The 25,134-nt window shown below is 39.8% G+C and overlaps 1 protein-coding gene across 8 annotated transcripts in view; it reads left to right on the top strand.

Moving 5' to 3' along the window:
* The first annotated feature begins 4,706 nt into the window (after positions 1–4,706).
* Positions 4,707–25,134, top strand: part of RIMKLB (ribosomal modification protein rimK like family member B) — a 98,039-nt gene continuing 77,611 nt past the window's right edge. For 6 of the 8 annotated variants that reach the window (XR_006353304.1, XR_006353306.1, XR_006353300.1 and 3 more), the window contains exons 1-2: positions 5,871–6,261; positions 18,285–18,512. Coding sequence is in view for 1 of the 8 variants with exons in the window: in XM_043967403.1 (XP_043823338.1) it covers positions 18,338–18,512 (175 nt within the window). In the remaining 7 variants the exon portion in view is untranslated. Of the gene's footprint in view, positions 4,800–5,582; positions 5,661–5,870; positions 6,262–18,284; positions 18,513–25,134 lie in introns of those variants that run through there. The other 2 variants (XR_006353302.1, XR_006353303.1) reach the window with 2 other exon arrangements.

Raw genomic sequence — 25,134 nt, 5'->3', positions numbered from 1 at the left:
ATGGAACTTTCCTTAAAATTATAAGTAGTTTCTATCTGAAACCAAGAATGATAAGTAATGGGGATAAGACAGAAACCTTTCTAAGAAGATAAGGGGTGGGGGGCAGCTAGGTGGCACAGTGGATAGAGCACTGGCCTTGGATTCAGGAGTACCTGAGTTCAAATCCAGCCTCGGACACTTAACACTTACTAGCTGTGGGACCCTGAGCAAGTCACTTAAACCTCATTGCCCTGCAAAAAAAGAAAAGAAAAGAAGATAAGGGGTGAAGCAAAGATCTTTATTATTCTTATAACTATTCAATATTGTACCAAAAATGTATAGCAATAAGACAAGAAAAAGAAATTGAGGGAATAAGTAAAATAAGAAGCAAAGCTATTACCTATAGAATAATAGAGTAAATTTAAAAAATTAATCAGGGGGCAGCTAGGTGGCACAGTGGATAAAGCACTGGCCCTGGATTCAGGAGTACCTGAGTTCAAATCCGACCTCAGACACTTGACACTAGCTGTGTGACCCTGGGCAAGTCACCTAACCCCAATTGCCTCACAAACAAAACAAAACAAAACAAAAAACAATGGACAACTTCTGCAAAGTTGAAGGATATCATATAAACCCATACAAATCATTGACATTTCTGTATATTAAACCCCAGACCCCCCCCCCAAAAAAAAAACCAGCAGGAAGAGAAAGAGAAATTCCATTTAAAATAACTTTGGTCAGTATAAAATATTTGGGAATCTATTTGCCAAAACACACTCAGTAACTATATGAACACAATTACAAAACATTCTTCACACAAATAAAGACAGATCCCCCCATGTAAAAGGGTCCACCTACATTAAGTAGTTTCTATTTAGAGTTAAGTAGTAGCTATAAGCTATACTTAACTCAGGAGCAGTTCCATAGCTTCTTTTGTCAAAGGTTCATTTACATTAAGTAGTTAAGTAGGTTTTTTCTGTGAGGCTATTGGGGTTAAGTAACTTGCCCAGGGTCACACAGCCAGTAAGTGTTAAGTGTCTGAGGCCATATTTGAACTTAGGTCCTCTTGACTCCAGAGCCGGTGCTCTATCCACTGCACCATCTAGCTGCCTCAGTAGTTTCTGTAAGGGACTCTGGAGCAGTCTTTTGGTTCTCTTACCCCATAAAAACTCTGTCCTCAGTTCCCATCTTTGGGTATTCCTAGCTTCTTACTTTGTAATACCACTAGCTATACTTCCTCTGTTCCAATTAAAGAGCTTATTTTGGGGGACAGCTAGGTGGTGCAATGGATAAAGCACTGGCCCTGGATTCAGGAGGACCTGAGTTCAAATCTGACCTCGGACACTTGACACTTACTAGCTGTGTGGCCCTGGGCAAGTCACTTAACCCTCATTGCCCTGCCCCTCCCCCCCCCACAAAAGAGCTTATTTTCTCCTATATTGATTGTTTCATTAATTTTTTTTGGGGGGGGGTCCTCCAGACTCCTAGGTTTGTAACATTGGTATGTTACAAACTTGACTCTTCACTCTGCCTCACCTTAAGTATCTAGTCAGTTGCCAAATCTTGCTCCTCCTATCTCCACAACATCACTTATATCTACCCTTTTCTGGGACTCACACTTCTTCCAATTCAGTTCAGGTTCTTGTTTTCTTTTGCCTGAGATTATTACAATTGCCTCCCACTTTTCTCCCTACTTTAGTCTGTACTCTACACAGCTACACAGCTAGCTGCTCATAGATCTTTTTTTTTTTTTGGTGAGGCAATTGGGGTTAAGGGACTTGCCCAGGGTCACACAGCTAGTGTTAAGTGTCTGAGGCGGGATTTGAACTCAGGTCCTCCTGAATCCAGGGCAGGTGCTCCATCCACTGTGCCACCTAGCTGCCCCTGCTCATATATCTTTAAATGCAGATATGACCATGTCCTTCCCTTGCTCAGTAAACTCCAGTGGCTACCTATTGCCTCTAGGATAAAATATAAACTTATCCATTTAGCTTTCTAAAGCTCTTTACAATCAGGATCCAATCTGTCTAACTCCTTTGTCCATTACTTCCCTTCTCACATAACAATCTAGCAAATTTAGACTTCTTTCTGGTGGTTTTTTTTTTTCTTCGCACAGGACACTTCATCCCTCATTTCCTTGCATTTGCACTAGCCATCTCCTGTACCTAAAATACACTTAGTGTTAGTATCTTTTTCATAAAATCACTGTCTTCATTAATGACACAACTCAAACACTATCTTCTACATCAAGGTTTTCTTGATGCCCCTAAATGTCTTCCATCTGTTATGGAGGAAATGGGTGGGGGTTTAGGATAGGGTCCTTAGGAATTCCTCTTTAAAGAATTACACCCAGGGGGCAGCTAGGTGGCGCAGTAGATAAAGCACTGGTCCTGGATTCAGGAGGACCTGAGTTCAAATCTGGTCTCAGACACTTGACACTTACTAGCTGTGTGACCCTGGGCAAGTCACTTAACCCTCATTGCCCCACCAAAACAAAAAAGAATTACACCCTCTTGCACACAAATCCAATTAGAAAAAATGATAGTTTATTTAGGGTGCTAGGGAAAGGAAACCAAGAAAAAAATCCTTGGACTTCTCATGGGGAGAAGGTATGGCACAGAGTCATGGCTCTGAGATACCTATCTCCACTAGCAGGAGACAGTCAGATACTTTTATAGAGGACTGATGGGGGTGATCATCTGCCTGTGGAAAGTTCCCTTATTGGAGAATGGCCATCCCCCACTGGTGGTGGCTGGGGGAGTTGGGTGAGGGGTGGCTGCAGATCTCTCAAGCCACCTCTCTCCTCAAGCCACAAAGGCAGCAGCCACACTGAATCTCATCTCTCCACGGATGGGGGAGATTGGAATGAAGGGTGGTGGGCCTGGAGCTAGATCAGTCCTGATCCCCAGTGCCACATGTCTTTAGGTGTGTCTGTCCTTTGGTTTGGTTTCTCAAGGAGAAGGTTCTTTGATTTACCCCAGAGAACTTCTGGAGCGCTAGGCCCATAAGACATCCCTACCTTATATTTGTCTATATTGTGTTTATTTTTATTTATTCTCCTTATATTTCTAAGGGATGTGGTGCCCCCTCCCTTCTTCACCAAGAGGCTCCTTTTTCTCTGGTTCTGTGTAGGCTATCTGGACCAGGTTCAGTCTTGGGGGAGACTGTCCTCTAATGAGAGGGGACCTCATTAAATCTCACCCTGGGAGCATAAGGGAAAAATACTTATAGCTTAGTTTACAGTTCATGTCTCAAATTTTCCCCAAAAGAAGAGGTATCCAATGTCCAATATGAATCAGGCATGGAATATAATTTATCCCTACACACAAAAGAAATAGTAAACATAAAAGATTCACAAGTACTTATCTGACAAAAACAAACTTAAAACAGAATTTAATCACTTGTAACTATAATTAAAATCTGCTGGGAAGCTAAGCTTCCATTCAGGCATAAATTGATCTGTTTATCCCACCCACTTAACAGTAATTTACCTTTGTTAGACAAGAAAACTTTGATTCAATCGGACCTTGAATCAAAACCACTTGTTAAGGGAGGGGTCAGTTATAAAATCGAGCTAATTCGAATCCGGACAGAGATTCCAAGTCTTAGAAGCATCAAAGAAGGAACAAGCCCGGGTTTTCAGCACACCTTTGAGAAGACTGACGACTGAGTTGAAAAGAGAGCTAGTGATAGAACTATTAGCTGCACAAGTCTAGGCCTCTTGCATCTGAAGACCCTGCCTCAGATAACAAAAAAGGTCGGTGAGCTTTCCCCAACTTTTCCTCCTGATTCTTGTCTATCCACGGACACTATAATATGATGTGCTATTTTGTTATCCAAACGTTTCCAGTAAATTGAATTATGCCTCAACCACAAAGAGACCAAGGCTTTACTAAAAAGATATAAATGTAGAGGTGGGCAGAAAGCCCAACTTCTGCCTAAATATCAAAAGTTTTTTCCTAAATAGGGGCTCAGTGATTTTGACTGAATTCAGAACTTCAGAGAATTCAGAAATTCAGAGGAGGAGGGAAACTTTTTAGGGGCCATTACTGTTACGGCTTAGAGTTAAAATGAACTAGTTATTGTAGGATTATTTACGATAAGGTGTACTTTTTAGATAATAAGCACTTTTTGTTGCCTGGATTGTTTTTAACAAGTTTTGGGGTGTGTTTTTTTTTAATGTGGTCAAGAACTAGACTTCCTTCAGATACTACAGCATTAAAAATAATAGTATTGGGGGGCAGCTAGGTGGTGCACTGGATAAAGCACCGGCCCTCAGATACTTGACACTTACTAGCTGTGTGTGACCCTGGGCAAGTCACTTAACCCCCATTGCCCCACAAAAACAAAAAACAAAAAAACCAAAAGGACAAAGTAATAGCATTGGGGACAGATAGGTGGCACAGTGGATAAAGCACTGGTCTTGAATTCAGGAGGACCTGAGTTCAAATGTGGCCTCAGACATTTGACATTTACTAGCTGTGTGACCCTGGGCAAGTCACTTAACCCTCACTTTGCTCTGAAAATTAATAATAATAATAATAATAATAATAATAATAATAATAAATAGCATTGGTTGTTTTGTTTTTGTTCAGGCCTAGAAATTGGAGCGAACTCTTTCACGGGTAGACTATCAAGAACTTAATCTAGTTGCCCGGAGCACTGATCAATTGACTTGCACAAATTTACAAGACAATTAAGCTTTGGAGGTTGATTTTGAACCCTCGTCTTCATTTACTGGCAGTTCAGCTTCTCCAGTCAAGCCTTTCAGCATCTATGAGGAAACCGGGGTCCACAGAACTTTAGGTGACTTGCCCAAGGTAAATACAAAGCTAGTAAACAGGATCGGGATTCGAACCCAAATCTTTCCAAACCCCCGGCCCTGTCCTCCTTCCACGACACCGTGCAGCCTGCCCCAAATCCCTTTTCTAGTGTGCAGGATCGTGATGTCATGTTTTCTGCTTGGGGATAAAGATGGAGGGGAGTGGGGGAAAAGCGATTCTGTAGGAGACGCATCAGTGCATTATGGAAGTGTACGTAGAGGAGATTGGGGACACTGGGCATATGGGGCGGCCGAGCTTTGTGTCTGCGAGGGAGCGAGGCATGGAGGGATGCGTGGTAGAGGGGGTGGCAGTGGCGAAGAAAGGAGAGAAGCCCCGGGTCTCTCGCTCCTCCTCCCCCACGCCGCCCCGGTGGAGATGGCGAGGGCTTCCCCCCTCCCCTCGTCGCCTTTTCTTGGGAGGAACGGTTTAGGGGCGGAGGGAGAAGCTCGCTCTCGGAGAGCTCCTTTCTCTCCCTCCCGGGGCGCGCGCTCCTTCTCTTCTCCGCGGGGATGGGGGCGGGGCCGCGGAGAGCTCGACGCCGACAGTGCAGAGACCGGAAGGAAGGGTCTCGAGGCCGCGGGGATCGTCTTCTCCGCACCGGCCCCCCCCCCCCCACCGCTTGTCTCGGTTCAGTTTGCTAGTTCTCCCGCCGCCTTTGGCCCCTCCGCCCCCCCCCCCGAACACATACACACACACACACACACACACACACACACACACACACACACACGAGTGCGCGGGGTGGGAGTGGGTGTGTGTGTGGGGCGCGTAAAATCTCGGCTCGCGAGCTCGCCGGCCAGCACGCCTCGATCTCCGGACGCTACGGGGAGGCCTCAGCTGGCGTCGCGAGCTCCGTGTGTGAGGAAGGCTGTGTGTGTCTGTGCGTGTGTGCGTGTATGTGTATATATATGTGTGTGCGCGCGTGCGCGTGTGGGGGTAACAGCGAGGGAGGAGGGCGTGAGACAGAAGAACGCGCGAGTGTGAAAGGGGGAGGGAACGTGTACGTGAAAGGGGGAGGGGACCGTGTGTGAGTGAAAGAACGTGGTAGAGGCCGTGTGTGTGATAGGGGGAGGGGGGAATTTGTGTGCGTGTGTGAGAGGGGCCGCGTGTGAGAGACCGTGTGTGAACGTAGGAGCGGGAGCGCGCGCGCGCGCGCAGCGCCAGAGTGTGTGTGAGAGGGCAGGGGACTCTGGCTGCCGGAGCCGCCGTTGCGGGAGGAGGAGGAGGAGAAGGAGGAGGCGGCTCCCCCTGCGTCCAGCATCCCAAGATCCCCCTCCTTCTTCCCTTCAGTTCCCTTCCCTCCTACTTCCCTTCCCTTTCCCCTTCCCTTTCCCGGTCCTTTCCCGACATACTGCCTGCCTTGTCGTCCGCGCCCCTCGAAGTGTGGTGACCCCCCCCCGGCCAGGCCCCGGCCCGGCCCCTGCTGGCTGGGAAGGGAGGGAGGAGCTGCCCGAGCCAGGTGGGTGATCCCCGCCACCCCATCCCACTCCCCCAATCCCCACCCCGAAAGGTGTGTAAGGGAGAGAGTGAGCGCGAGCAGACAACTGATCGCCCCGGTGAATGAAAGGGTGGGGAAGAAGATGTAGACCCCCGTGTTCGTGGGCACATGCGATGAGGTTTGATACACCCCTGTCTGATAATGAGGGAGCCGAGTCCGAATGGTAACCTTGAGTGGGAAAGGCGATGGGTCGTCACCATCCTTTCCTGTGTTTGTAAGGGGGTGTGGTAACGCGGTGTGTAAGGGGAAATGTGGATTTATTACTCCCACCCCTACCCAATGGTGGACCATTCTCAACTGCTTCTCTACCCTCGTACAAATCCCTTTTATAAAGTGTGGCTGAGGGATCCCGATAACGTGCTGGCCTCCTGCAGTTATTTCTTCCAGACCCCACGTTTTCCTCCATAGACATTTCTTGTAGAGTGTATTCCTTCTCTAGCTATGAACTAACCCTTGTTTGATTGTGACACACTGCCAAAAACACTTAGACCCTCTTCTACTTCATTCCCCTCTTCCAAACAGAAGTAAATGGTCTTAGGAAATACTCCCTTCTTCTGGTTTTTCCTGCAAATTATCTTACTTTTGCCCCTGTATAAAATGGATTGGTGTAGTATACTCGATCTTGTCTTCCATTTGTGTTTGTGAATACAAATAAGGTTATTTTTCCTTTGTAAGAGTATCTTTGGGAATATGATACTCCTGCTGTGTTTATAACTTTGCTGTGAATTCCTCTGCATTCTCTCTTAATTTCACAAAGTATTTCCACTTTTCGTGGAGTTGGTCTTTTCACATGATTTTTCTCATTTGGAGGCTTGAATTCTTGTGTTAGATTTTTATTGTAAAAATTGTCTTAAAGGATATATTATGATTAAAATTTCACAGAAACAATGTAATGCCATAAAATTGCTTTAGTTTTCTTTTGTCGTGACTTTAAAAGGTTTAAAGGCCTTCTGTTGGATTTAAACATGACTTTTAATTCAGTAGAATTCCTTTTAATCACTCCGGGCCCCAGTTTCCTTATCTAAAAACCATGAAGTAGCTGCAATAGACTTTGAGGTACTTTCCACCTTGAAATCCAAATCTGGTATTTCGATTCTTTTGTCACATACCATTTTTTAAACCTACAACTAAATAAACAGACATAATTTATACCCTTTTCTTGATCTCTAAATGCTAGTTACTTTTGCAGTGTATTAAATGGAAGATGAGTAGTTGAGGTTTGGGGGTCATGTATATGTTCCTTTTACCTTGATTAGTTCAGTGAATATCTTCTTTAATTGATGGAGTTGTTTTAAGCAACATGGCTGTTGATGTTTTTATCTTTCTCTGTTTCTCTCATCTTTTTTCTGCTCCCAGCAGGTCTTGATCCCTGCCTGTTTTGGGAGGGGGGCAGTTTGATTCTGAGGAAGGGGCCAAGGAGGGGAACTGCATAGTCAATCACTCAAATGTGTAGTCTGTCTAGAGCCTCATTTCTCTTTTAGCGGCACCCCCCCACTTCCCCCCCCCCCCGCAGGAAGGGAGGAGCTGAATATATAACTACTAGGTTGTGGGGCGCCTGGCTAGCATCCACCCATTTTAATTTCTAAGTGGACAATGTCATTTTCCTCTTCTGCCTCCTCTCTGGTACTTACCTCTGTGGGAACTTCATGGTGTGAACATGAAGAAGCCATCCCTTTTCTTTTCCTTTTCCGAGGGGATTTATCAGCTATCTTAAATATTTTACACCTTCACAATCTCTTTGTAGAAAGGAGATACAAGGCTGGTTATCATCTTTTCCCTAGTCCTATGAACACCCAAAATAAGACCCTGAGTTATGGGGTACTCTCCTAAATAATGGCCTATTAAGATTCTCTCCCTTCCCCTTTTCTCTAGCTCACATCTCTTTGGAACTTGGTGCTGGGCTAAGTCACTAGATTCATTCATCTAAATATTTCCCCTCCCCCCCTGAGCTGAAAGACCGAAAGACTTGCATACAAGAAAGGAATGGGGGAGGGGAACAGAATGGAACAGAACAGAGAGTAGTCACACTATTTGGGAAGCTAGAAGTAGATTGTATCATTTGCCCCTAGGGATCAAGCATTAAGATCTAATCTTTGAAAATAGGTGGAGGTAGTACTTCTGAATACACATGTGAAGTGTGAGAGAAACAAAGTAAGGAGGGTATATAATAAATATTTTGTTACTGATGACTCTTCCTGGGAAACTTTAGTGATTTAGAGAGTTTAGAAAGGTACTATGTATATGACAAGTCATTTTGCAAAGGACCTTGAAAGATTGTCAGAATACTAGAAGATAGTTGCTGAAATTTATTACTCGTCAGAAATCTGATCTGAGATTAATAGGAACAATTGAAGTATATATACATTTGTTCTTAAATGGTGAACAGGAATACAAAGAACAGATTTTAATCTTGATACAGCTTTGACCCAATACATTAAAATAACTAAGTTTACTGCTTTATGAAGGATGAAGGATCTTAGATTTATATTGGCTGGGTAGTTTAAGAGTTCTATGGAGATTAAAGTGATTTATCTAAGATCATCTTCTATAGTAAGTAGTAGAGCTGGAATTTGAACCCAGGTTTTCTGACTCCAAATCCAGGCTTTTCCCACCTGTTTAAGAAAAATGGAAGAGACAGATTGGTTATGGTTTTTTGTTTTGTTTTGTTTTGGTGGGGCAATGGGAGTTAAGTGACTTGCCCAGGGTCACACAGCTAATAAGTTTCAAGTGTCTGAGACCAGATTTGAACTCAGGTACTCTTGAATCCAGGGCCGGTGCTTTATCCACTGCACCACCTAGCTACCCCTGGTTATGGGTTTTTTAAGGTGAGAATAGGATAATTCTACCCCATTGTCATATAACTTCTGTTAGTTGATGTCACAGTTGAGTACCACATTCTTATTGACCATTGTTTACATATAAAGATGTTGAAGTATATGTTCATTTGTTAGCATATAGTACTTTTTTTTTGTGAGGCAATTGGGGTTGACTGACTTGCCCAGGGTCACACAGCTAGTAAGTGTTAAGTGTCTGAGGCCTGATTTGAACTCAGGGCCTCCTAAATCCAGAGCTGGTGCTCTATCTACTGCGCCACCTAGCTGCCCCATATAGTACTTTTCTTTCCAAAATATCCCATAAGTATGTTGACAAAAATGTTGTTTTAATCCAAAATTATCATCATTGCAAAATTGGTATTTTTCTTTTTCCTCTATATTTTGCTTCTCAGATTCATTTCTGAGGTCTTCCTAAGTAATAAATTCATTTATTGTATGGCTTAAACAGTATTCTCTTCAAAATAGTTAAGATATTATCTACAAGGCACAGTGCAGGTGCTACTTCTGATGGAAATTACTTTATATATACTTTGTATTTCCTTAGTTGTATACAGCCTTTTCTCTTCCCACTCTCAGCATAAGCTTTTTGAGAGCATGGCCTTTAAATTTTTATCTTTGTATCTCCAGGGTTTAGCATATTATCTTGTGTGGTTTTTCATGAGGGTAGAATTTAGATCTGTGACTTCATTGCACTTTATAGTCTGGGGCACTTGCCCAACATCATATAGCTGGCTTGTTCAGAGGCTAGACTTGAACCTAGGTCTTTCATTGTGAGGTTGACTTTTATATCCATTATGCAACACTGCCTTTTGTAATTTTTCTGCCAAAGATTCATTAGAATTGTTTGGGAAAAATATAGCACTTCATATTTGTATAATAATTTATGCTTATGAATTTTGTGTACCTGTGTATATTATTGTATGTACTGAGAATCTCCACGTTGGCTGTCATAACCAAAGTTAACTTTAATGACTGTTCAACATTTTTTAAAAAGTATTTTGAACATAGTAGACTCCTAATAGTTTGTAGAATTGAATTGAAAATAGGAATGTGGGAGTTGCTATGCCAGATAAAACTACATGTGTTCTTATTACACTGGTGTTTCACCTTTGGCAGCATTTCAGATTTTAATGCTTTATTGGAAAGCCAGACTGTATTTTGCCAAATTGTTCGTTTGCCCACAACAGCCTCGGATTTCTTCCCTTGTGCTTCCTAGTTAGTCTTCAGTTGTCGGCTTATTCCTTTGACATGTGATTAAGTTAGTAGTATTCTGTAAAGCCTCTCCAGTTTAAAGGACAGGGCCATGTATAGTGTAATGTTTATTGAGCACTTCCCAGTTTGTTAGGCATTTACAGCTTTAGGAACATGTTTCAAACTTTACCACATACCAGAGAAAGTTTCTTTGCACCAAACTTTTCCTCACTAAGTGGCTGAAAACTCTTAAATTTCAATCAGTATTTAGAGGCAGAAACTTGGCTTTAGTTGCTTCATTTTATGCAATTCTGCCTATTTGGGGGATTTTTAGTTACTGAGTTACTTCTCAAATGGGAATGTGTAAAAATTTGTCCATGAGTGATGTTCTTGTGTCCTTAGATCATTTCTTAATTTTCCATAATAATCATTTATCAAAAATCTGCTCTGAGAAAAAAAGACTCCTAGGCTCTGGGAGTGCAGAAATAAAAATGAGTAAGTGTCTGTACTCAGAACTTACATTATATTTACTTTTTCCCTTGCTTTTGTACTTCAGACTATTTTGAGGGTTGTCCTACATTCTTAGTCCTCTTTCTGTGAGTAGCTTTTGACTTGGAAAACTCTGCTTGAACTCCTATATAAAGATCAAGTATTTACTGTTGATCTTCCTAGGGGTTAGTGGGTTGTGTTGTGAAGGGGGCATAATGTAAAAAGCATGTATTAATAAATTAGCAAAAGAGGAGTATTTTCTAAGTGTCTTGGTAGTCTTAAGTATTTTTTCATGTGAAAGTAGTTATATAGTAATAGTGAAAATATTGTTAAAGAGAAAGTATATGTCTTTTGAAAAATTTCTAAGATCCCTGTGCTTGTTAGAATTTGTAAGCCCCATTGTCAATAGTTTTCTTTGATCTGGCTTTCCCTTGATGTTGTCTTTATCTTCCTGTTTTCTGCCTTGGCCTCCTGTTGGGAACCTAGGCCTAGTTCTGTGTCTTAAGTTGAAGAACCTTTTTTAAACAAATGTTATATCGATGCTATTTGTACATTGGTCCCACTTATTTCACACTTCCCTGAAGATACACACATTCCAGATTGAACTCCTTGAAACAAAGAAACAATTAACATTCAATACAATGACTGCCTTCTGACAAATGTATGCCATAATCTATCCCAGTAGTTCCCCACCTCTTTATCAAGATGGAGGCCTGATGTTATTCTTTTGTGTTTTGCTTATTTCTTTCTGCATCATCAGTTCATACAACTCTTACTAGGTTTCTCATTTTCTTTTCTTTTGGGGGGGGGGGCGGGCAGTGGGGGTTAAGTGACTTGCCCAGGGTCACACAGCTAGTGTCAAGTGTCTGAGGCTGGATTTGAACTCAGGTACTCCTGAATCCAGGGCCAGTGCTTTATCCACCTAGCTGCCCCTATTTCTCAGTTTCTTAATTCTTCAATTTGTCATTTCTTCCCAGTGATGTTCCATTATATTCACATATTATGGTTCTTTAAAAAATTCCCCATTTGACAGATACCACCATAATTTTTAGGTCTTTGCTACCTCTGAAAGTGATTCCATGAAGATTTTGGTATGTAGGAAACCTTTGTTTTCATCTCTGATTTCCTTGGGTAATTTCCCAGTAATGGTATTACCAGGTCAAAGGGTGTGAATATATTAGTCACTTTTCTTGCATAATTTATATTGATATCAAGAATCATTAATAGTGCTTTGGATCATGTTTTCATGTAGTCATTTATAGTTTGCAGTTCTTTTGGTCACTTATAAACCAGGAAATAATTCCTGTGTCACTTCCCTATATATGGATGGGCCAGGAGTCACAAAGGGGTCTGATATTTTAACAATTTAAAAAATTATTTTTTCTTGGCATTTATGAGATTTGATTTTTCACACTACTGTTTCTCATTTAGTTGTAACTGATTTATTTTTGTGACTTTATTTTTTAAAGGTTTTCGAGTTTTAAGTAGTCTCAATTTTCTCTTTTACTCTTTTATGATTTCAATGTTTTCTTAGGAGTCAAAATAGAAGATATCGAGCAAGGTTGTGCTTGGGTCTACTAGTGAAATTGTTCTGCTGCCCAAAAAGTATCCCACAAGGAATTAAAAATAAAACATTGGCAGTTTGCCACCTGTCAGAAAGGAGTTGAATTTTATGCCCTCTTTGCGCAGTAGTCCTCACTCCCTACTCCCATGCCATCTTTTCACTAACCACTTTTTGATCTTGACCAGAGACCTTCACTTGGAGGTTTTAACCTTTTTTTTTTTTTAAATCTCCTGAACTTCTGCCTTAGGGGAGTTCCCCTTTCTTTTTTCCTGGTCTCCACTTTTAAAACCATGACTAAATCAACCTTACTTGTCAGTCTTTACTGGTTTATGCCCCTACTAACAATTCTATATAACTCTCCAAACCAAAGTACCCCTCACCAACCACTGTTGTGTTTGTGATCTTTCTCTATTAGAATGTAATCTCTTTAAGGTCATGGTCTGCCATTATTTTTGCATTTGTATTTCCAGAGCTGGTGTTTGGCATTCATTTTTCATTCATTCGTTCTTTTCACTCAGTAAGCATTTATTGAGTGCCTACTACAATAGGCACCTTGGTTACGTGTAGGGAATACAATGGAAAGCAAAATTAGTCCCTGTCCTCAAGGAGTTTACAATTTAACATGGAAATATAACCAAAGTTATGTGAAGTAAATATGAGTAAATATCTTGCAGGAACAAAGTACTAGCCTGTTGGACAGATCTCATGTAGGAGGTTGTATTTGAAGGGAGCTAAGGATTTTAAGAGTCAGAGGTAAGAAGAGTACATTACAGGCATGATGAAGAAAGTTCAGAGAGAAGGGTAATATAATTTGTATGAGAAACAGCAGGAAATCCAGATTATCTAGACGCAGATTATATGAAGGGGACTAATGTGAGTTAAGGCTAGGAAAGGTAGACTGCAGCCAGGTTGTGAAAGACATGAACTCAAAATAAAGGATTTGGTATTTTTGTTCAGAGACAATAGGGAGGCACTGGAGTTTACTGAGTAGTGGAGTGACAAGATCAGACCTCTGCTTCAGGGATATGACTTTGGCAGCTTTGTAGAGGGTAAATTGAAGATGAGAAACTTAAGGCAGAGGAGGAAGCACTTAGGAGGCTATTGCAGTTATCTTTGTGATGAAGCCTGAGCCATGGTAATGGATGTGTGAGTGGAAGAAAAGGGACAAATTAAAAAGATTTTGCTGAGATAGAATTGACAAGACTTGGTTGCTGAATGCCTATGTGGGTTGAAGATTTAAAAATGACTAAGTTGTAAGGATGGTGTTGCCCTTGACCACAATAGGGAACTTTGCAAGGAATAAATTTGGGGGAGATGATGAGTAGTTCTGTTTTAAACATTTTGAATTTGAGTTGCTTACGGAATGTCTAGCTTGAAATAAGGAATAGACTTTTTGGTGATGTGGAAATGGAGCTCAGGAAAAAGATCAGTGTTGGGGATAAACACATACATATATACATATACACACATTTTTAAAATATATATATACATATATGTATATGTATATAAAAATATATAATCTGTGAGTCATCGAATAGAGATAGTAATTGAATCCATGGCAACCAGTGAGGTCACTAAGAGAATGTATAGAGAAGAAGAGGGCTCAGGACAGAGACTTCCCAATACATCCACAGTTAGGGGATGGGATATGGATCATGATCCAGCAAAGGAACTGGGAGAGAGATAGAACCAAGCAAGAGCTGTATCACAAAAACCCAGAGGAGAGGGTATCCAAGAGGAAAGGTAGTCAACAGTGCCAGATACTACAGAGAGGTCATGAAGGATGAGGGTGAAAAAAAGCCAGTGGTTCTGGTGATTCTCTCCCTAGCCACGATTGTGGAAAGGTACCTGATCTTGTTCAATCCGAAAAATTTTATGGCGTGAGTTTTTATGTTCAGGTCCTAAATCCCATTTTAAACTGACTATGGCATATTAAGATGATGGTCTAATCTTAATTTCTGCCCAAATGCTTTCCAGTTTTCCTAGCGTTTTATGTCAAAAAGAGAGGCATATCGTATAAATCTTAACTAAAAGGGATCTCCATTTTACGGTTGAAGAAAGCCCCAAGGAAAAGTAAATGACTTGACCATTAATTGATATCTTTGACTTTCTCTAACACTAGGCTATAGCTTTTATATTTGTGTTTGTTTCTTGCTTATCCAGCCTGTTGCATTGATTTACTTTTCTATTTTTAATCAATACCAAATAGTTTTGATGACTACTGCTTTATAATAAAGCTTGAAATTCAGTAATGTTCTGAAGTGTGTCTAACTCTCTTCTTCACACTACAGTGTTCCACCCTCCCCCAAAAATCTGTTGATAATAGTGTGTCTGTCTTTTGTTCTAATTTCTTTGTTATCTATCTGGTTAGGCTTGTTGGTTTCTTCCTTAAAAACTCTACCTTCTTTTCATTTCTTCCCTAATTTCTTTTATTGTTCTTCTAGACCATTCTAGAGGTTGTTGAGTTGCTTTTCTTTTTCATTTCAGGTGGCTTCACAGAATCTAATATCTTCACCCTCCCCATGAAATTGATTCATTTTCCTTTGTTGCAAAGTACTTGGCCACTTGAGATGGATTTTTTTTTTAATACTTGCTCATTTCTTCTCAGTAAGCTTTTGTTTGTCTTAGTCATTCTCCTAAATTTTTTTTTTCATGATATCCTTGGTTAAAATGTACTTATTTCCAATCTTTCAGAATTACCCTTACTCCATTCATATTGTACCCTTCTCCCAACCTTTAGTTTATTTTGTGTTCTCCCTTGGATTGGATGAGGTCTGTTTCCCTCAGAAGTAACATCCCTCTGGGAGGTGGGAGGGCAGAGGGAGGAGGGGGAAGGGAGAGGGGGAAATGTGATTGTGAGGATTTCTTCAGTGCATCATGGATCATAGGATCATGTCTTTAGACCTAGAAGGGACCTCAGAGGCATCTAGTTCAACCTCATTTTATAGGTGAGGAAACTGACTTCTTGACCCTTCTTTCAGGTCACTTTTTTTTTTTTTTTTTTTTTTTTTAGTGAGGCAATTGGGGTTAAGTGACTTGCCCAGGGCCACACAGCTAGTAAGTGTTAAGTGTCTGAGGCCTGATTTGAACTCAGGTACTCCTGACTCCAGGGCCGGTGCTTTATCCACTGCGCCACCTAGCCGCCCCCTCAGGTCACTTTTTTATATTGGATATTTTACCCTTTTTCCCCCCATAATTTTGCTTTTGTTCTATTATTTTTTGCTATCTCACAGGGTATTGATTTCTCTTTAGTCTGTTTTAGTTTTCAAAGATTTCCTATTTTGGGTATGGTTTCTCTTCTAAGCTTTCTCTTCTGAGCTACTTATTCTCTTTTTAGTAATTGCCTCCCAAGTTTTTATTTCATTTAAGTATTCGTATAGTTTGTAGCAAAACTATTTTTTCCTTTTTGCCTCTGCTTGCTGTTTGTTATGGAATTACTTTCCTCTTCTAGGCTGAATTTTTGGTAGTCAGTAGAGCAACAATTTTTTATACTGGTTAAGGTCATCTCTCCAACTTTAGTTCCTGAATTGGAGCTTTGTGCCAGTGTTAGGCCCCACCTCCTGCTGTTCTTTTGGATGGGATGGTCAGCCTGCCTTTATTCACAAGAACCTGGGTTCCTGTGCTCACCTTTAATTCCTGTAGGTAGTCATCCTTGGACCTCTGAGGTCCTGAGTAGGTCTTTAAGGACCCTCTATGACATCTCAGGCCAGATCACTAGGGACCTTGGAGCTCTGATAGCCTTGGACTGTCCTGGTCAAGGATATATGTTCTATTTTTATAGATATTCTATACAAGTTGTCATTCCTTAAAGCTTTCAAAGGCCCGCATTTTGGATTTCTGACCACCCTGGAATTTATTTAGGTTAGCTTCTGCTCTTGCTGCCTCCAAATACAGATCCATACAGGCTTCATATGTCTCTAGCCTGACTGTTTTTACTGGGAGGCTTCTGGCTTATTTGCTGCTCTCATGTTGGCTGTGCTAATGACATCCCTTTCCTATTGCCTTTGGGCTGACTTTTATTTTTTTGTAGTTGTAGGTGGAAGAAGTCACTCTAGTTTTTTGGGTTGTTTTTTTTTTGAAGGATTTCAATACCATTATTTGATCTAGTAGCAATTTCAGATTTTTCTTTGTTCTATGTATGTGGGATCTGAGCAGTTTACTTCTCTTTAGGTAGCCATATCAGCCAAGGTTTCTGATTTAATTCAATTTAACAAACATTTTCCCTTTAATTTTCTTTTTTTAAAATTTAATTTAATTTTTTACATATAAGGTATTTTATTTTTTCCGTTACATGTAAAGATAGTTCTCAACTTTTGTTTATACAAGCTTTACAATTTCAGATTTTTCTCCCTCCCTCCCCTAGACAGCGGGTAATCTGATATAGGTTATATCTATATATCTATATATAGATATATAGATATATATATACACACATATATATACAATAACATTAGTCCTATTTCTGCATTAATCCTGTTACAAGAGAAAAAATCAGAGCAGTGATGCAAAACCTCAAAATAGAAAAAAAAAACAATAGCACCCAAACAAAAGAAATAGTATGGTTCAATCAGCATCTATACTCCACAGTTCTTTTTTTGTTTTTTTCTTGGATTTGGAGATCCTCTTCTATCATGAGTTCCCTGGAACTCTTCTGTACCATTGCATTGGTGAGAAGAATATAGTCCATTACAGTAGTTCAACACTCAATGTTGATGATACTGTGTATAATGTTCTTCTGGTTCTGCTCATCTCACTCATCATCAGCTTACATAAGACCCTCCAGGTTTCTCTGAACTCCTCCTGCTCATCATTTCTTACAGCACAATAGTATTCCATTGTATTTATATACCACAACTTGTCCAGCCATTCCCCAATTGATGGGCACCCCCTCAACTTCCAATTCCTTGCTACCACGTAAAGAGCAGCTATAAATATTTTTGTACATGTGGGTCCCTTTCCCCCTTCCATGATTTCTTTGGGAAAAAGACCTAACAGTGGAATTGCTGGGTCAAAGTGTATGCACAGCTTTATCGCCCTTTGGGCATAATTCCAAATTGCTCTCCAGAATGGTTGGATCAGTTCACAGCTCCACCAACAATGCATTAGTGTTCCAATTTTCCCACAGCTTCTCAAACATTTATCTTCCTTTTTTGTCATTTTAGCCAATCTGATAGGTGTCAGGTGGTACCTCAGAGTTGTTTTAATTTGCATCTCTCTAATCATTAGAGATTTAGAGCATTTTTTCATATGGGAATAGATAGCTTTGGTTTCTTCATCAGAAAACTGCCTGTTCATATCCTTTGACCATTTCTCAATTGGGGAATGACTTGGATTCTTCCCTTTAATTTTCTAACTTTATTTTTACCAGTATTCCTCCTATTAATCTGATTACTTCATTTCCTCTGCTAGTTTATTACACACCTTCGTCATTTATTTTTGTAAATATATCTATTCTGTGGGTCCTCATTTTGTTCCATAGCAACTCTTTTACTCTTTCTTGATTGACCCTATCTCAGTCCTTTAATTTTTTCCCCAAACTTCTCTTTTCTCTTGACCCTCCATCCTCAACCGAAGACTTTTCATATTTCTTGACTGAAAAAATTTTATGTGAGTTCTCTAATTTCATTAAATATATACCTTAAAACCCTTTCACACCTTAACTTCTTCTTTCCTTTCTCCAGTCCCTGAGGATAAGGTGTGTCTACTGTTTGTCAAAGTTAACCCTCTGTAGTTAATGCTCTTTAACTGGACTCCTAGGCATGAGTGAAGAATTTTAGTAGTCAATCTTAAGATGACATTGCCAGCTACTCTTTCTGGTGAGAGAATTTGTCTCAACTATTTGTATAGCTGTGATCATCAAAGCACTACTATAGGTTTCTTGACTTGTTTTTATGTTTTTCTCCTAGGTAGAGCATAAATTAAAGAGAAAATAATTCAGAAGGAGGAAGATCTAATCAAGATGTGTAGCTCTGTTGCTGCCAGATTATGGTTCTTGACAGATCGTCGAATCAGAGAAGACTACCCCCAACAGGAGATACTACGAGCTCTAAAGGCCAAATGTTGTGAGGAAGAACTAGACTTTAGAGCTGTAGTGATGGATGAAGTTGTATTAACAGTGGAGCAAGGAAATTTGGGTAAGAATATGCCTAATGGAAGGAGGTTCCTTTGTGGTGTAGAGTAATTCTTAAGGATTATTCAACATTTTCAATTTAGTTTAAATGAAGACTTTCAAAAAACTTTCCAGTTTCCTAATGGTTAAAGTCTCTCAACCTTTGAAATAGGCCTCTTTAAAGGAATTAGTGAAAGTTTATTTAATGGAAATGTCAAAATTAAATAGATCACTTAAGATAAAGTAGGAAACAATCAGATAATTTCAGAGGAAAATCTAAAATAATGTACTAGTTTCTTTTAATTTCTGCTGTCTTTTCCTTTGAATATTTTTCAGGGTGGGTTTTTTTGTTTTTGTTTTTTTTGGTGAGGCATTTGGGGTTAAGTGACTTGCCCAGGGTCACACAGCTAGTAAGTGTTAAGTGTCTGAGGCTGGATTTAAACTCAGGTCCTCCTGAATCCAGGGGTGGTGCTCTACCCACTGCGCCACCTAGCTGCCCCAATCACCCTTATCTTTAGGCCCTACATAAGGGATGGGTTTATGGGACTGATTTCACATCCTTATGTTTTACCGAATAAGTCAGTGTTTATCAATAGTATTTTAATCTCTGCCCTACCAAGATGTAACTTCCTCTTTGGTCTTATTACTAACTTGGATGGTTTCACTTGGAGTAGGGAGTACTGTGTTTTAACTAAATGGATTTGGAATTTCTGATTGGTTTTCAAAAAACCCTTAGTTTAGTGGCTAGGACACTACTAGATAAGGACTTAAGAGATATTTTCCAGGCCACTTATTTGCTTTATGATTTTAAGTTCACAATGGGAATTTATGATTCAATTCTTCACTTCCCATAAAATGGGAAGAGAAACACTATTATTGAGAATTAATGAAATTAACATTTTTCTATTTTTGAGAATACTTTTTAAACACAGGAAATAATTTACTTTTCTTTGGAGACTGTTGTATTAAATGACTCATTCTTACTGTCATATAACAATACTGGTATTGGTATTAAAAAGATAGACTTTTGCTTCCATGGAAAGTTTGATATCGTCAAAAGAACTTTGCAATTGCCTTTCACAAGAGATAGTCAACGATGGAACAAATTGTTACCCTTTCACAATTTAATTGAAAGATCTTAAGAATGGAAGATCTTGGCGCAGCTAGGTGGCGCAGTGGATAAAGCACCGGCCCTGGATTCAGGAGCACTTGAGTTCAAATCCGGCCTCAGACACTTGACACTTACTAGCTGTATGACCCTGGGCAAGTCACTTAACCCCAATTGCCTCACCAAAAAACCAAACAAACCAAAAAAAGCACAATGGGATCTTCCATTCTTTTTTTTTTTTTAAGTGACTTGCCCAGGGACACACAGCTAGTAAGTGTCAAGTGTCTGAGGTCGGACTTGAACTCAGGTACTCCTGACTCCAGGGCTGGTGCTCTATCCCACTGGGCCACCTAGTTGACCCTCCCATTGTGCTTATTAAGCATGTTAATTATGAAAAGCATTTAATTTGGTGTAGCAAAGAGCAACTTTACTGGCCCTTTGTTCAACAAAGTACCTCCTATCTATGTACTGGAAAGTATCTAAGATTCCTTGAAAAATATAAACAAGTTTTTCTCTAACTGTTTTTTAATGAAGTGCTCCTCCTTATAATTTTCTGTTGTCCTTCTCATAAGATTTTACAAGTTCTTTAAATATTTTTATTTTTAATTGATACAATTTAACACTGATTATATCACAATAAACATCCCTATTGTGCCTTGCCATTAGGAAAAAGTTAAGCAAAAGCATGTACTCTAAAAAATGTGACCGGTAGTATATGTAATTTTTACCTTTATATAACTTACTGTTTTTTAAAAGAAAGGAAGTGTGTTTTAAGCCCAGTCATTTGACACCAATGCTGACAATTTTTTTTGACCTGATTTATTAGTGCTTTCTTTGTTTCATACCATTGTAGCCATCATGTGTTTTGGGGTTTGGGGTCAGCTTTTTTTTCCTTTCTGCATCACAAGTCTTGCCATTTTGGGGGGGGAGGGTTGGGCAATGAGGGTTAAGTGACTTGCCCAAGGTCACAAGAGCTAGTAAGCCTCAAATGTCTGAGAGCGGATTTGAAGCAGGTCCTCCTGACTCCAGGGCCCGTGCTCTATACACTGCGCCAACTAGCTGCCCCTCCCCCCCCCGCCATATTTTTAATAATTTTGTCTCATGGCACAACAACCTATTACATTTATCTAGCACAATTTGTTCAGCCATTTCTGAATTGATAAGCACATAATTGGTTTTCAGCTTTTTGTCATCACAAAAATAGTGCTGATATTATTTTTGTGTATATAGGAATTTTCAGTTGCTGACCTCCTTAGGGTAATGAACTCAGACTTGGGATTATAGGATCAAAGAGCACAGTTTGCTAGCTTTTTTAATAATTTCAGGTTGTTTTTCAAAAAAAGTAGCTAGAATGCCCGTCCTTCCATATTCCCTCCAACATCCACTGTGTCTGTCTTTAACAATTTAAAGCACATGTTATACCACACCAAGAATGGTGTCATTCTTATTACTAGTAATTTAGAACATTTTCCCCCTTGTGACTGTTAACAGTTTTCATGTCTTTTAAAAATGGTTCATCCTTTTTTTTTTTTTTTGGTTGGGACAGTGAGGGTTAAGTGACATGCCCAGGGTCACACAGCTAGTAAGTGTCAAATGTCTGAGGCCAGATTTGAACTCGGGTCCTCCTGAATCCAGGGCTAGTGCTTTATCCACTGTGCCACCTACCTGCCCCAGTTCATATCCTTTTACTAATTACTTGTTGAAAAATAACTTAGTCTTTTTTATTTATGTCAATTCCCTATACAGATTTTAGATGTTTGGTGCATCAGAGGTTCTTTTTTTTCCTTTTTTTTTAGTTTTTTGCCAGGCAATGAGGGTTAAGTGACTTGCCCAAGGTCACACAGCTAGTAAGTGTCAAATGTCTGAGACCAGATTTGAACTCAGGTCCTCCTGAATCCAGGGCCGGAGCTTTAACCACTGCACCACCTAGCTGCCCCCTTGATGTTTGGTGCAAAGGATTTTTTTTTTCCTATCCATATTTTGTCCAGTTTCATTGATCTGTTTGTATAAAAAGACTTTTAATTTTGTATAATTAAAATTGTCTTTTATCTCTCAACTAGTTGTGTATTCTTCCCCAACTGTAGATGCAAAAGACACTTTTCTCTCTCTCTTTTTTTTTTAATAGTGTGGCCTATTATATTTAATTCATTTAACAAATCAGTCTATATTCTAAACCGAGGTTGCTCTTGGCTGCCATTGCATCCTTTGGCAAGGAGAGCAAATGTTTGCTGACTGAAGTGGTTTCTTGATTCTTTTGGTCTTTTTGTAGTGGTTCATTTATATTGGTTAAAACTCTTAGGAAATGAGTGATCTGTCTATTTTTTAAAAATTTGTTTACCCCATTTTTTGGCATAGATATATTGTTTAAATAGGTCAGGATGGAGTTGTCTCACTTATAAGCAATATCTTTTTCTCAATTTTATTATTTTATTAGGTGGTGATTTTATTTACTCAGAAAAATTGATCAAACTGCATGTATGTGTACAATTGATTCAGAAATTACTCCTATACAAGTAACCATTTTTTTCCTTCTCTGGTGGAATACAGATCATAATGATTCCTTTGTAGTCTATAAGTTCCTGACCTAAGTTTTCCTCTTTTGATCTTCCTATACTGGAACTCTAGAGCCTGACAATCCTGCCCCCCTTGCCCAACAAGTCTAATTCTTCTGCAAAATAGACATTCAGATATTTGAAATTGGCTATGGCCCGTTGCCCTCACCACCACCCCCATCTTTACTTTTTCAAGCTAAACATCACCAGTTTCTTCTACTGATCCTTATGGCATAATCTTATCATCCTCCACTGTCCTGATTCCCCACCTTTAGATGCTTCTGTTGATCAATATCCTTGCTAAAATATGATTCTACCCTCTCCCATGTTCTTCACCAAATTGCCCCTATAGTCATCCCTTCTTTCTGTCTTTCCCCATCAAGAGGTTCCTTCCTATTGCCTCCAAAACATTTTCATCTCTCCACTGTCTTTAAGAAACCTTTACTAGGGGGCAGCTAAGTGGTCCAGTGGATAAAGCACCAGCCTTGGATTCAGGAGGACCTGAGTTCAAATCCAGCCTCAGACACTTGAAAATTACTAGCTGTGTAACCCTGGGCAAGTAACTTAACCCTCATTACACTGCCAAAAAAAGGGGAAAAAAGAAAGAAACCTTTACTAAACCTGCCATCCTCCTTGGGCTTTTGTTCTCTCTCCTCTTTTTCATAGTGAACACCCAGAGAAAGCTTTTATGGTCAAATGAAAACTTCTCTTGTTTTTTATGTCCTTTACAACCTGGCCCTGCTTTACCTTTTTAGACTTATTATACATTACTTTTATTTCTGCACTCTGCAGTTCATTCATACTCATCATTTTGCTCATCCCATTTTTCATTTCTGTGCTTTGCACTGGCTGTTCCCTGTACCTGTGATGTACTTCCTCAATTGTACCTTTAGGATGAATACCTTATTTCCTTCAAAACAAAGTCATCTTTACGTGAAAACTTTGTTGATCCTCACAGTTCCCTCATGCCCTGTCCTCAGTTACCGTGTGTGTGTGTGTGTCTGTGTGTGTGTCTGTGTCTGTGTCTGTGTCTATATATAATATATAATGTACATACATAGTACATAATATCTCCCTTAGTAGAATGTTAGCTTCTTAGTCATTGACCATTTTATTTTTTGTCTTCCTATCATAGGGCCTGACAGTGGATATTTGTTTGATTGATTGATTGATTTGATTTGATTCAGTGGTTCTCATCTTTCTCCATTTTTCTGACATTCTTCTATCCTGTATTTTGACACAAGTCAGGATTCTTCTCCCTTTTCAGATCCTTTTTTTCTTTGTTTTTACCCTTGGTTTTTCTCTTAAATAAGCTCTTTATTCTCCAAATAACCTGGAGATCAGGACATATTCCTTCGTCCCCTTTACCTTCCCTTCTAGGAGGAAAACCAGCCTACCCTTTAAGCATTGATAATGTGTAATTTAAGATTCTACATGTGGATTCTAATCTGTTCCCCCAGTTTGGGGGAAACTGACTAAAAATCACTGATAAAACGAGTTTAGGTTTTTAAGGGTTTATTGGAAAATAGAAAGAAAAAGATTGAGAACAGAATTCTAACAGCCTGGCATTCCTATCTTTCCTCAAATTTCCTGTGAAGTCCTCTGCCGCCACCACCATCAAGTCAGGAAGCCAAAAAAGGTCAGCGCTCTCTGCGCAGGCTCCCTTTCCTCCTTCCTGTCTCCTCCCAGACCATAGGAGGCTCCTCAAGTTGATTGGCTGGTAGCCTTGATAGACAGCACCCATGAGCAAACGTCATTTCCTGACGCCAAGGAAAAGCCACAATGCCTCTGAGGCATTTTCCTTATGGTGGAGCTTTCCCACAGCAAGTCTCCAGTAGGTGGCGTCATTCCAATCATTACAGTCCCCCTTTTTGTTCCTCAAGAAACAAAATGTTTCCTTGACGGAACAGTAAAAAGAATATAATAACTATTGCTAACTAATAATATGTGAACAACAATATAGAAAAGGAAGAGAGGAAAGTTTTGTCCAGAGGGGCGATTTTTTTTTTTTTTTCTCATGAACCGACGCTTTGACATTAGTCTTGCAAAGGGAGGGCCTCTGCAGAGAATACATGTTACAGATGGTGTATATTATAACAGAAAGAGAAAAAAAACAACAAAAACAACAAATCAAAACTGTTCATTTAAAGTCTCTGAAAGTCTTTTCTTAGATGTCCTCTAGGTGTAGTCGTGGAATGGAAGTCTTTTCAGGGGTTGATGTGTGGATGCTGGTAATCAGCCAGGAAAACTTCCTACAAAATTGAGCTTAACACAACTTTAAAATAGCTTTGTCAATAATCAAATCAAACAATAAGATTCAGTTGGCAGAGATAGAATTTGAAACATTTTGTATATTCTAAGCACTGCCTTCTGTACTTGCTGGATTCAGTGTTATGAGCCTTTTCTTGTTCTTCCCAGTATCTCCCTAGGGATAATTACAATGACAAACTGCCTGTGCATTCTTCTGCTCTGGAGTTGTCACTGCTCGTTTCTTCCTTCAGCTTTAACTTCATTTCCTCCTTCATCTCTAGTTAAATCATCAAATCCTATCATTTCCTCTCTTCAAATTTGGTCCCTTGGATTCCTTCACAATTCTAAATCTTCTGGATTTCCTTTACAATTCTCTCCTCCTCATGCAATTTTCTGATAAAAATTTGTAAATTTTGTCTTCTGACAAAGTGTCATTAATATTGATCAAGAAAAGACTAGATTTATCTTAGGTGTCCAATACTTGGCAGAAGGAAAAAGAAGTAAAATTAATGAACAAAATTGAAGAAAGAAGAGTTAAAGAGGAAAATGAGGAAAACCTGTATTACTGAAGATGAGGTGTGTCAAATAGGAGTAGCCATTCACAACTCCATCAACAATGCATTAATGTGTCTTATTTTTCCATAGCCCCTCCAGTATTTGTCATTTTCCTTTTTGTCACCTTTGCCAATCTGATGGATATGAAGTGAAACATCAGGTTTTCTTTAATTTGCAATTTT

This window comes from Dromiciops gliroides, chromosome 5, assembly GCF_019393635.1.
Source record: "Dromiciops gliroides isolate mDroGli1 chromosome 5, mDroGli1.pri, whole genome shotgun sequence".
Classification (NCBI taxonomy): Eukaryota; Metazoa; Chordata; class Mammalia; order Microbiotheria; family Microbiotheriidae; genus Dromiciops; species Dromiciops gliroides.
Note: the sequence above shows the minus strand (reverse complement) of the source record. Positions and strands in the feature narration are given on the sequence as shown.